The sequence below is a fragment of the Somniosus microcephalus genome, chromosome 12, assembly GCF_052327205.1.
Source record: "Somniosus microcephalus isolate GS21.2 chromosome 12, FLI_Smic_1.0, whole genome shotgun sequence".
Classification (NCBI taxonomy): domain Eukaryota; kingdom Metazoa; phylum Chordata; class Chondrichthyes; order Squaliformes; family Somniosidae; genus Somniosus; species Somniosus microcephalus.
The window spans coordinates 157658998-157672708 of NC_140998.1; the positions used below are offsets into that span (position 1 = coordinate 157658998).

A 13711-nucleotide genomic window follows, 5' to 3' on the forward strand; every position below is an offset into this window, starting at 1 on the left:
TAGTGGGGAAAATGCTAGAGTCCATTATAAAAGATGTAATAGCAGAGCACTTGGAAAGCAGTGACAGGATCGGACAAAGTCAACATGGATTTACAAAAGGTAAATTATGCTTGACTAATCTACTGGAATTTTTTGAGGATGTAACTGGTAAAATAGATAAGGGAGAACCAGTGGATGTGGTGTATTTGGACTTTCAGAAGGCTTTCAATAAGGTCCCGCATAAGAGGTTAGCGTGCAAAATTAAGGCACATGGGATTGGGGGCAAGGTATTGACTTGGATAGAAAACTGGTTGGCGGACAGAAAGCAAAGAGTTGGAATAAACGGGTCGTTTTCCAAGTGGCAGGCAGTGACTAGTGGGGTACCGCAAGGATCGGTCCCAGGACCCCAGCTGTTCACAATATATATTAATGATCTGGATGAGGGAATTGGATGTAATATCTCCAAATTTGCAGACGACACAAAGCTGGGTGGGAGGGTATGCTGTGAGGAGGATGTCGTGAAACTCCAGTATGATTTGGACAGGTTGGGTGATTGGGCAGAAACATGGCAAATGCACTATAATGTGGATAAATGTGAGGTTATCCACTTTGGTGGCAAAAACAGGAAGGCAGATTATTATTTGAATGGCAATAGATTGGGAGAAGGGGAAGTGCAAAGAGACCTGGGTGTTCTTGTGCACCAGTCGCTGAAGGTAAGCATGCAGGTGCAGCAGGCGGTTAAGAAGGCAAATGGTATGTTGGCCTTCGTAGCAAGAGGGTTCGAGTACAAGAACAAGGATGTCTTGCTGCAGTTGTACAGGGCCTTGGTGAGACCGCACCTTGAGTATTGTGAGCAGTTTTGGTCACCTTACCTGAGGAAGGACGTTCTTGCCATGGAGGGAGTGCAGCGAAGATTCACCAGGCTGATAGCTGGGATGGCAGGAATGACGTACGAGGAGAGATTGTGTCAATTGGGCTTATACTCACTGGAGTTTAGAAGATTGAGAGGGGATCTCATCGAAACCTATAAAATTCTGTCAGGTCTGGACAGACTAGATGCAGAAAGGATGTTTCTGATGGCCGGGGAGTCCAGAACCAGGGGTCATAGTCTAAGGATAAGGGGTAGGCCATTTAGGACTGAAATGAGGAGGAATTTCTTCACCCAGAGAGTGGTGAACCTGTGGAATTCTCTGCCACAGAGGGCGGTGGAGGCCAGTTCATTAAATATATTCAAGAAAGAGTTGGATATATTTCTTGAGGCTAAAGGGATCAAGGGATATGGGGAGAAGGCAGGGACAGGGTACTGAATTTGGATGATCAGCCATGATCTCATTGAATGGCGGAGCAGGCTCGAAGGGCCGAATGGCCTACTCCTGCTCCTATCTTCTATGTTTCTATGTTAATAATGCCTCTTCCCTAACTTTTAATATGCACGGATGTAATTATCCGGACCAGGGGGGTTTATCCTCTATGGGGATCAATTATCTCCCCTCTTTCTATCTTAAATAGATTATTACCTGTGAGTTTATCACGTGTATCTCCTAGTTCTCTATCCTGATTTTTCTTTTATTTATGTGCCTGAAGAATACTTTATTATTGGATTCTAAAGTATCTATCTATACTCTTATAAAGAGATCTGCCTACTTGGCAATTCAGGATAAAGTGGGGCTTCCGAACAGACAGAAAGGGATTCTGAGGGAAGGAAAGAGGGAGGAGGTCAATGGAGGGTAATATTGGATGGGGTGTAAAACCAGCATTCCATCCCTTTCCCGATGGGTGGGATAGGTTAAAATTTACCCCTGCCCCCCGTGACTGAGTTTGACCCCCAAGAGACTGGATTCATCGTGGTTGAGCAAATCGCATGGGGACGGTCACATAATTGGGGAGGACGGGGGGTGGGGGGGTGGTGGTGTTCACTGTATGCACTTGACTGCAGGCAGGGAGTCACTGTTCACTCCACCTCTTGGACAACACATTGCTACTGCCAACCGCAGCCCCAGGATCTGACTCTACTGACTCCAGAGGACAGGCTCAAGAAGGAGCAGTGCTGCTGGCAGCGCATGCCAACGCTCTCTGGGTACACGGCCACACTGGATGATGCTCACCCTGCTCCTGCCGGCCAGCCGACCTGTTGCATAGACTGGGTTTGTATTCCCTTGAATGAAGAAGATTAATGGGTGATCTAATTGAAGAGTTGAAGATGATTAAAAGAATTGATAGGGTAGATGGAGAGAAACTATTTCCTCTGGTGAGGGGCGTCCAGAACAACGGGGCACAACCTTATAATTAGAGCTAGGCCATTCAGGGGTGATGTCAGGAAGCACTTCTTCACACAAAGGGTAGTGGAAATCTGGAACTCTCTCCCCCAAAAAAGCTGTTGAGGTTGGGGGGTCAATTGAAAATGTCAAAACTGTGATTGATAGATTATTGTTAGGTAAGGGTATTAAGGGTTACAGAATCAAGGCGGGTAGATGGAGTTAAGATACAGATCAGCCATGATCTAATTGAATGGCAGAACAAGCTCGAGGGGCTGAATGGCCTCCTCCTGTTCCTATGTTCCCATCAGTGCAAGCCGTTGCTGGTTCTGTGGAATCTGTGCTGCAGTGTAAATGCAGTGGATGCCACTGCACTGGGAACTTCAGCTTGAGGCGAGTCTGTGACGTGAGCCTGTTGGCCCTGTGGTCACTGCAGACCTGGGGCTCGATTGCGTCACCCCCCTCCCCCCATCGATGGGAGGGAACGGTGGAGGCGAGAGCGCAATGAGAATAGCAACACTGCGCTCACCGCCCGATCCTGCCGACAGCAGAGTTTCATTAGTCCATGCACATTGGGGTCCTGTGGCATCAGTCAAACCCCAATGCAATTGTGAGGTAGCAGTGGGTGGAATCTGGGCCGTGCAGACTTGAATCACAACAACAGGCATAATTTCACCATCTCCTTTCTTTACTTTGGCAGTAATTGCTGATCCATACTCGAGAGTTACCTGAGAATTTATCTCTTCCAAAGTAACCTGAATGGGCAGACCACACAGCGAAGGATCCTGGACTATCATGGCCAGACCATTCCTGAAACCGGTCCAAGATTTTTGCATGTTGAGCAGCCTAACCAGCGAGGGACTGCTGCAGGCCACTCAAAATAATATCTCAAAGAAAAGGCTTTTTTAGGATTCCACAGCACCAGAAAAACCATCTCTTGCCCCTCCACTCCCTTCCCGTAATATACCCGCAAAGCTGGGCTCCGTAGTGATGCTGCCAGATCTTCCCCACCACTCCCACCCACCGCCCCCCACCCCGCCAAAAGTGTGAGCAGCTCGCTGATAGAATGCTAATGTAGCCCGACCGTGAAAACAGTCCAAGCTTCCGATGGAAAGAGTCAGGTGAAAATTGACCGCCTCCTTTGTGATGGGAGCCGCCTCATCCTGTGGTTCTCGGAGCTCTCCACCACTGGGGTTTTCCTCACCAAGTCTGGGTCTGTTGTAGACTCATTGAGAACGATTGATGGTTATGATTAGTCAACAAGGGCCTGTAACCAGAAGACACAGCTTTAAGATAATTGGCACAAGAACCAGAAGAGATTTTTTTTCATGCAGCGAGTGGTTATGATCTGGAAGGTATTGCTTCAATAGTAACTTTGAAAGGGAACTGGATAAATACTTGAAGGGAAAAATTTACAGGCCAATGGAGAAAGAACAGGGGAGTGGGACTAATTGGATAGCTCTACCAAAGAGATGGCACAGGCACGATGGGCCGAATGGCCTCCTTTTGTGCTTTATCATTCTATGAGTCTATGAACAACTCCATTCTGCGACTACCAGGATGGTAGAAGGCAGTGGACCTCGGTCTTTGTCTAGCAATTCCCATATTCCTATGTGTAACGGTGACCGGCGGTTAGGGAGAGTAGTGTTGGAGGTGGGGGAGTGATGATATAACTAGCTGGTGCCCTGCTACTAATCTCTGCACCCCACCTGCCCCCCACCCCCCGCCCCTGTCTGTTAGCCCCTTCTATCTTATCATCGAGTTCCCTTTGTGTGCTCAGGCATCAGTCACATTGACTGGGCTCCCAGTTGAGTCTGCAGGCTTGGCAGGAGTCCAGGATTGTCTGGGCAGCAGCTGCACAGGGACTCACGGGCCAGATTAATTTTCACTACATTTGCTAACTGCTGTCACCTGAAGCTGTGTTGCTGGCAGAGACCCTCTTTCCCCTCCCCATCGTTCCCCCGTCCCTCTAGTTTTGTTTTCCGTAGTGCATCGCCATTGCTCCTGGTCACTTCCCTGCAGAAAACCTTCACTTTAAAATTGCTTCTCTGTTTAATACATAAAAAAATCTTTGAACTCCCACGGCCGTTGCCTGAGGTTTCAGAATGGCAGATGGAGTCTGTTGGCTAGGATGGCTAGGCGTCTAGACGTTGAGTACAGCTTCAAACTGACGCCTAATAATTAATGAAAGCTTTATGTGAAAACTTCGGTGAACAAAATGGGGGTGGGAGGGAAGTTTGGGGGAGGGACTTAAGAACTTGACACAACTGCCGACTTGAAGAGGGAATTCCCCACATAGCCTACCCAACTACTAAAGCAGCTCCCGGCTGTGGCAGAGCTGTATTTGGTGGCAGGGCTGTAATATAAAGGAGGCAGTAGCTCCCCTGACAGCTCAATGAGCTCACCAAAGAAAGAACTTGCATTGATATAGCACCCTTCACGACCTCGGGACATCCCAAAGTGCTTTGCAGCCAATGAAGTACTTTTGAAGTTTAGTTCTTGTAGGAAATGTGGCAGCAAATTTGCACAAACAGCAATGAGATAATGACCAGATAATCTGTTTTAGTGATGTTGGTTGAGGGATAAATATTGACCGGGATACCATAAAAGGATCTTTTACATCTACCTGAGAGGGCAGACTGGGCCTCGGTTTAACGTCTCATCTGAGAGACGGCACCTCCGACAATGTAGCATTCCCTCAGCACTGCACTGAAGTGTCTGTCCAGACTTGAACCCACAACTTTCTGACTCGCAGTACTTAGCAGCTAAATACAGAAGAGGACGATTCTCGGATCCAATCTCTGATCCGCGTTGATGTAGTTGATATCAGCCTGGGCAGCAGTTGGCGGGAGCGGGCTGGAGGGGCGGTGATGGGGAATGTGGGCTACAACTGGCCCCATTGTGTTTAGGTTAGGGAGGGGGGAAAACCGGGTCAGGGTTTTTGTTCCTATCCAGGGAGCCCAGTGCCCAGGTGTGGGTTGAGGACAAGATTGAACATAGCAATGATGTCTTCATGAAATTTAAGGGATGATTGTTAACCCTACCCATCTGTTGGAAACCGGGCGGGCAGTTAAAATCGTCTGGGTAATATACTCGCCGATGTTCTGCAGCGATCCCGCCATCTTCAATTTTTAATGCTCTTCTGAAGCTGGTGGGGGTCCTCACAATTTGCATCGTTTGTGGAGAGACTGGAGACAAGAGAAACTGGGATTGTTCTCATTAGAGCAGCGAAGGCTAAGGGGCGATTTAATAGAGGTGCTCACAAGGAGAAACTGTTTCCACTGGCAGGAGGGTCAGTAACCAGAGGAGACAGATTTAAGATAATTGGCAAAAGAACAGGAGGGAGATGAGGATTTTTTCTTTAACGCAGCGAGTTGTTTGTGATCTGGAATGCACTGCCTGAAAGGGTGGTGGAAGCAAATAAAATACTGTAGTAACTTTCAAAAGGGAATTGGATAAATACTTGAAAAGGAAAGAATTGCAAGGCTATGGGGAAAGAGCAGGGCAGTGGGACTAATTGGAGAGCTCTTTCAAAGAGCCGGCACAGACACAAATGGTCTCTTCTGTGCTGTATGATTCTATGATTCAATCTTGTGCTATTTGAACCCATCACTGCAATGGTCAATCGAGCCTGCGTCAATTTTGTCCATTGCAGATGGAATTCTGTTCCATAAGTGTGTACATTTACTGCTTGGGGGGAGAATTGCTTCTAATTGGCAGCGACCAAACAATCTGAACTTGAATTCACTTCAGTTGCCAAAGCTTTCAGAATACACTGTGAATAACGGCTTCACAGCACAGATGGGTCCAGCATTTGCATTTCCAGCGGCTGTTTCTCACGAAAAGAAGACCATTGGAGGAACTGTGACCTCATCCTCTCCACTTCTCGAACACATGATCCCTACCCCTCCCCCCCCGCCACCCCCGAAGCTGATCCCAGTATCGGCAGGCAGCCTCCAGGCAGCGTGACTTTCTGCCGGTTCCCGCTGACGTTCGAGCTGGGAAGTCGGTCGGTGGCATTCCAATGAGGCCCAGCTGCTAAAACTGGCCTGGTCTTATTCTCGCTACAGGCGGGCGGGAAATTAACTCGCCAAGCGTGGTTTCCCACCAGGCAGTGAGGTTGTGGTATCGCAATGATGCTGCTGCCTTACCGACTTGTGTCTGACTCACGCCCCGCCACCCGGGAATTGACTGAACGTGTGGTCGGCTGGCTCCACTGCACATCCAATTAGTCTCTGCCTGTTGGAGCACGACTGCCCAAAGTTACCTAGCACAAGGCAGTGTGTACATGTAGCACACCCAAAATTGGCATCCCAAGTACAGGCTCGGGGCGGATTTGGGCCCAACGCCAGGAGATAGTTCTTCACATAGAGGATGATCAACATGCAGGGATGCGTTGCTGAGGAAGGGTGGTTGAGGCCAGGGGATGCTGGACTCGTGAAGGAGCAGTTAGACAATGTCATGGGAAAGGGGTAAGGTTAGCATTCTGCGAGGTTGAGTTCAATGGGGCCAAAGCACCCTCATTGCCAAGCCTATCCTGCGTGATCTGTTCAAAGCCAAGTGCTTTTGGCTGCAGCCTCATCACCCTGCAGGAGGCACTGTTACTTCCAGTCACCAAAACCAGAAGGAGAGATGCACCTATTTAAAACTGACACAACAGATTAAGAAAGGGAAGATAGATTATGAAAGTAAACTAGCAAACAATATAAAAACAGATAGCAAGAGTTTCTACAGCTATATAAAAAGAAAAAGGGTGGCGAAAGTGAACGTTGGTCCCTTAGAGGATGAGACCGGGAAACTAGTGGTGGGGAACATGGAGATGGCAAAGACGCTGAACAAATATTTTGTATCAGTCTTTACAGTACAGGACACTAAAAATATCCCAACACTGGACAAACAGGGGGCAATGGGGGGGGGGGAGGAGCTAAACACGATTAAAATCACTAAGGAGATGGTACTCGGTAAAATAATGGGACTTAAGGCGGATAAATCCCCCGGACCTGAAAATCCCCCGGACCTGATGGCCTACATCCTAGGGTCTTGAGAGAAGTGGCGGTAGGGATTGTGGATGCATTGGTGATTATTTTCCAAAACTCCCTGGACTCAGGAAAGGCCCCGGCAGATTGGAAAACTGCTAATGCAACACCCTTATTTAAGATGGGAAGTAGACAAGTTAGCCTAACATCTGTGGTTGGCAAAATGTTGGAGTCCATTATTAAGGAAACAGTAACAGAGCATTTGGATAAACATAATTTAATAGGACAGAGTCAGCATGGTTTTATGAAGGGGAAGTCATGTTTGACAAATTTGCTCAAATTCTTTGAGGACGTAACATACAGGGTGGATAAAGGGGAACCAGTGGATGTAGTGTATTTGGACTTCCAAAAGGCATTTGACAAGGTTCCACACAAAAGATTACTGATCAAGATAAAAAATCACGGGATTGGGGGTAATATACTGGCATGGGTGGAAGATTGGCTATCTAACAGAAAACAAAGAGTTGGGATAAATGGTTCGTTCTTGGGCTGGCAATCAGTAACTAGTGGTGTTCCGCAGGGGTCAGTGCTGGGACCCCAACTCTTTACAATCTATATTAACGATTTGGAGGAAGGGACCGAGTGCAACATATCCAAGTTTGCCGATGATACAAAGATGGGAGGGAAAGCAGTGAGTGAGGAGGACATAAAAAACCTGCAAAAGGACATAGACAGGCTAAGTGAGTGGGCAGAGATTTGGCAGATGGAATATAATATTGGAAAGTGTGAGGTTATGCACTTTGGCAGAAAAAATCAAAGAGCAAGTTATCTAAATGGAGAGAAACTGCAAAGTGCTACAGTACAAAGGGATCTGGGGGTCCTGGTGCATGAAACACAAAAAGTTAGTATGCAGGTGCTGCAGGTGATCAGGAAGGCCAATGGAATCTTGGCTTTTATTGCAAGGGGGATGGAGTATAAAAACAGGGAAGTCTTGCTGCAGTTATACAGGGTATTGGTGAGGCCACACCTGGAATACTGCGTGCAGTTTTGGTTTCCATATTTAAGAAAAGATATACTTGCTCTCGAGGCGGTTCAGAGAAGGTTCACTCGGTTGATTCCGGAGATGAGGGGGTTGACGTATGAGGAAAGGTTGAGTAGGTTGGGCCTCTACTCATTGGAGTTCAGAAGAATGAGAGGCGATCTTATCGAAACATATAAGATTGTGAGGGGGCTTGATCGGGTGGATGCGGTGAGGATGTTTCCACTGATGGGTGAGACTAGAACTAGGAGGCATAATCTTAGAATAAGGGGCTGCCCTTTCAAAACTGAGATGAGGAGAAACTTCTTCACTCAGAGGGTAGTAAATCTATGGAATTTGCTACCCCAGAGAGCTGTGGAAGCTGCAACATTAAATAAATTTAAAACGGAGATAGACAGTTTCCTAGCTGATAACGGAATTAGGGGTTACGGGGAGAGGGCAGGGAAGTGGACGTGAGTCTAGATTCGGATCAGCCATGATTCTATTGAATGGCGGAGCGGGGCCGTATGGCCTACTCCTGCTCCTACTTCTTATGTTCTTAATGTGATGAAATATTCCATTCATCACTCATCAGTATTTCTCTGCCTGTGACTGTGGTTGGTTTCAGTTTCATTTCCATTGTATTGTACTGTGTGTAGGGCTCCGCCCATACCTGGCTCCTATGTAAGCTGGCCCAGCCTGCAGCACATCCAGTACGGCAGACCTCTGGATGGAAGATACATTCTCCTCTGTGTGTTACCCAGCTTACATAGGAGCCAGGTATGGGCGGAGCCCTACACACAGTACAATACAATGGAAATGAAACTGAAACCAACCACAGTCACAGGCAGAGAAATACTGATGAGTGATGAATGGAATATTTCATCACACTTATGTACAACAATCAGCCAATCAGTTCGCTGCGTTTTATGGAACAAGCGTCCTAAACAGCCAAAAGCAAGAGTAATCCAAGTGTGACTAAAGAAAAGGTATCTTTGCCAAGTTTATGGCTGCCCCTTTAAATCCAGTCATAATACAGGTACATGTAATATGTGTCAGCCTTGACTCACTCTCACCTCTTAGTCAGAAGGTTGTGGGTTCAAGTCCCACTCCAGAAACTTGAGCACAACATCTCGGCTGACACCCCAGTGCAGTACTGAGGGAGTGCTGCACTGTTGGAGGTGCCATCTTGCGGATGAGACGTTGAGCCAATTACCCATCTGCCCGCTCGCTCATTACTGCACTGAAGTGTCAGCTGGATTTTGTGCTCCAGTCTCTGGAGTGGGGCACGAGCTCTCAAACTGCTGACTCTCAAAGGCAAGAGTGCTACCCATTGAGGCACGGCTGACACCCGTGGTTTTTCTAATTGTGTTTGTTGGATATGTGTGGACTGATTTAATTGTGTTTGTTGGATATGCGTGGACTGATTTAATTGTGTTTGTTGGATATGCGTGGACTGATTTAATTGTGTTTGTTGGATATGCGTGGACTGATTTAATTGTGTTTGTTGGATATGTGTGGACTGATTTAATTGTGTATCCAGTAATATTTGGAAGGACAGGAGATGATTGCTCTGACCCAGCGTCTTTGATGTTTGCGCAGAGGAAGTGGAAGAAGAGATGGAGAACACCGAACTGCAGGAGCTGTCAGAGAATGAGCGACACCAGCTGAAGCACCGAGAGCTCTTCCTGTCACGGCAGCTGGAGTCCTTACCGGCAACCCACATCAGGTAACCGGGGGGGGGAGGAGGTGGGCTCGTCAGTGGCTGCAGGCTTAACCCTGGGGAACGTTGCGATGCTCAGTAGTCGGGTGTTCAGTCGCAGTTAGCTGCAGCTATCCTGGGCCCCATCCGGAGACGGGCCCTTCACTGAACTCCTTGGTTGCACGCATGTTGGAGATGATGTCAGTCGCAGCAACAACAGCAACTTACATTTATATAGCCACAAAATGCTGGAAATACTCAGCAGGTCAGGCAGCATCTGTGGAGAGAGAGAAACAGAGTCAGCGTTTCAGGTCGATGGCCCTTCGTCAGAACTGGAAAGAGTTGGAGATGGAACAGGTTTTTAAGCAAGTGCAGGGGCAGGGAAAGTGGGGAGGAGAGGAAAGGACAAAAGGGAAGGTCTGTGATGGGATGGAAGGCCGGAGAGATTGAGAGACAAAAGGGATGATGGTGCAAGGCAAAAGGAGATGGTAATGGGACAAGTTAAGAAACAAAAGATGGCTCTAGATGAAGTGTAAATGGCACTGACAGAATGAAAAACAGCTGCCATGTGGGAGACAGAAAAAAATAGAAAATAAAATAAATGGGAAAGGATAGAGGCAGAGGCACCTCTGCCCCTATTTTTTTCCCCATTTTATTTATTATATTTTTTTTTACACTTCATCCAGACCCATCTTTTGTTTCTTAACTTGTCCCATTACCATCTCCTTTTGCCTTGCACCATCTCTTAATGTTTCTTAATCTCTCCTGCCTTCCATCCTATCACAGACCTTCCCTTTTGTTCTTTCCTCTCCTCCCCCCTTTCCCAGCCCCTGCACTTGCTTAAAAACCTGTTCCATCTCCAACTCTTTCCAGTTCTGACGAAGGGTCATCGACCTGAAACGTTGACTCTGTTTCTCTCTCCACAGATGCTGCCTGACCTGCTGAGTATTCCCAGCATTTTCTGTTTTTATTTCAGATTTCCAGCATCTGCAGTATTTTGCTTTTACATTTATAGAGCGCCATAAATGTAATAAAACGTCCCAAGGCGCTTCACAGGAGTGATTATCAAACAAAATTTGACACCGAGCCACATAAGGAGATATTAGGACAGGAAGAGGTAGATTTTAAGGAGCGTCTTAAAGGAGGAAAGAGAGGCGGCAAGGTGTAGGCAGGGAATTCCAGAACTTGAGCCTAGGCAGCTGAAAGCATGGCCGCCAATGATGGAGCGATGGAACTGGGCGATGCACAAGAGGCCAGAATTGGAGAAACGCAGAGTTCTCTGAAGGTTGTAGGGCTGGAGGGGGTTACATTACTAGGGGGAGGGGCAAGGCCATGGATGGATTTGAACACAAGGAAGCGAATTTTAAAATCAAGACGTCGCCAGACCGCGAGCCAGTGTAGGTCAGCGAGCATGGGTGATGGGTGAACGGGACTTGGTGCGAGTTAGGATACAGGCAGCAGAGTTTTGGATGAGCTCAAGCATAATGGCAGAGAAAGCCGGTGCTTGGTTTTCTGTATGTTAGTTTGTCTTCAGTTTACTCGCTTTCTGGCTTTGTGTCCCTTTTATAAAAAATTAAAAAAAATTCATTTCAAACTATTTCCACTGGCAGGAGGGTTGGTAACCAGATGGCACAGATTCAAAATAATTGGCAAAAAATGCAGGGGGGAGATGAGAATTTTTTTTACGCAGTGAGTTGTTACAACCTGAAAGGAGTCGGCAGCCCCGGAGAAGGTGGAGGATAAGTCAGAGCCACTGAAGGCAGTTAAGTAGGGAAACTAGACCTATAAAAACAGGCTTCGCAGTGTGATCTGCACTGAGTGCAGTTTGCACAGAGTGTTGAGAGTTGGGTGAGTGAGGGAGTTAGGTGGGTGAGGAGTGGAAGGAGGAGCTCCCTTGCTTCGCCTTTGCTTTCCCTAACTTTTCACTCTGTAGGATTTGGTTCGTACTTTAAGGTAAAAGTAAGGTCTCTAGTTTAGAGTGAGTAGTGTTTAAAGTGAAGTAAGGTCCCGAGTGTATTTAATATTCTTTAATTTAGAGGAAGTAAAGGGAGTAAATTAAGGGTAGGACATGGCAGGGCAGCTCGGCAGCGTGGCGTGCTCCTCCTGTGCTATGTGGGAAGTCAGGGACACTTTCAGTGTCCAGGGCGAACACGTGTGCAGGAAGTGTCTCCAGCTGCAGCTACTCGAAATCCGCGCTTTGGAGCTGGAGCTGCGGCTGGAGTCACTGTGGAGCATTCGCGAGGCTGAGATCTTCGTAGATAGCACGTTTAACGAGGTGGTCACACCGCAGGTAAAGAGTGCACAGGCAGAAAGGGAATGGTTGACCGCCAGACAGAGTAAAAGAACTAGGAAAGTAGTGCAGGAGTGCCCTGGGTCCATCTCCCTCTCCAAAAAAATTTCCGTTTTGGATCCTGCTGGGGGAGATGGTTTCTCCAGGGAATGCAGCAAGAGCCAAGTCCATGGCACTACGAGTGGCTCAGCTGCACAGGAGAGGAGGAACAAGAGCGGGCGAGCAATAGTGATAGGGGATTCTATCGTAAGGGGAACAGATAGAAGTTTCTGTGGCCGCAGGCGTGACTCCAGGATGATATGTTGCCTCCCTGGTGCCAGGGTCAAGGATGTCACTGAGCGGCTGCAGGACATTCTGAAGGGGGAGGGTGAACAGCCAGAGGTCGTGGCCCATATCGGTACCAACGACATAGGTAGAAAGAGGGATAAGGTCCTGCAAGCAGAATATAGGGAGCTAGGAAATAAATTAAAAAGTAGGATCTCAAAGGTAGTAATCTCAGGATTACTCCTAGTGCCACGTGCTAGCGAGAGCAGAAATAGGAGAATAGACCAGCTGAATGCATGGCTGGAGAGATGGTGTAGGAGGGAGGGATTTAAATTCCTGAGGCATTGGGACTGATTCTGGGGAAGGTGGGACCTGTACAAGCTGTAAGGGTTACACCTCGGCAGAACCGGGACCAATATCCTCGCAGGGGGGTTTGCTATTGGGAAGGATTTAACCTAGTTTGTTGGGGATGAGAACCTAAGTGTGGGCCCAGAACAGAGAGAAACAAAGCTGGAAGTGCAAGTTCGAAAAGTAGTCAGCAAAACTAGTATGGAGCAGAAACAAAGGCCAACAGTAAAGAGGGTCAAAGTGCAGAAAAATATTAAACAGGCAAAGTTGAAGGCACTTTATCTAAATGCACATAGCATTCGCAACAAGGTGGATGAATTAATGGCACTAATAGAAGTAAATGGGTATGATGTAATTGCCATTACAGAGACATGATTGCAGGGTAACCAAAGTTGGGAACTGAATGTTCCAGGGTACTCAACATTTAGGAAGGACAGACAAAAAGGAAAAGGAGGTGGCGTAGCACTGTTAATAAGGGATGAGATTGGTATGGTAGAGATAAAAGATCTTGGCTTGGCAGATCGTGATGTAGAACTGGAATCAGTTTGGGTGGAGCTAAGAAACAGCAAAAGGTGGGAAACATTGGTGGAAGTTGTGTATAGGCCACCAAATGGTAGTGGTAATGTAGGGCACAGTATCAATCCAGAGATAGAAGTGCATGTAACAAGGGCAATACGGTAATCATGGGGGACTTTAATCTACATATTGACTGGGCAAATCAAATTACCACTAATGGTGTGGAGGACGAATTCTTGGAATGCATGCGAGATGGTTTCCTGGATCAGTATGTGGAGGAACCAACCAGGGAACAGGCTATTCTGGATCTGGTACTGTGTAATGAGAAAAGGCTAATTAATAATCTTGTGGTAATGGGGCCTT

General features: G+C 47.3%; 1 protein-coding gene across 9 annotated transcripts in view; it reads left to right on the forward strand.

Annotated features, from left to right (window-relative positions):
- The window catches only part of LOC147109615 (metastasis-associated protein MTA1-like), a 180529-nt gene that overhangs the window by 33698 nt on the left and 133120 nt on the right, over positions 1 to 13711 (forward strand). For 8 of the 9 annotated variants that reach the window (XM_086003690.1, XM_086003691.1, XM_086003692.1 and 5 more), the window contains one exon: positions 9831 to 9957. In XM_086003690.1, coding sequence (XP_085859816.1) covers positions 9848 to 9957 — 110 coding nt within the window. In that variant the 5' untranslated portion in view covers positions 9831 to 9847. Of the gene's footprint in view, positions 1 to 9810; positions 9958 to 13711 lie in introns of all 9 variants that reach the window. The other variant, XM_086003684.1, reaches the window with a different exon arrangement.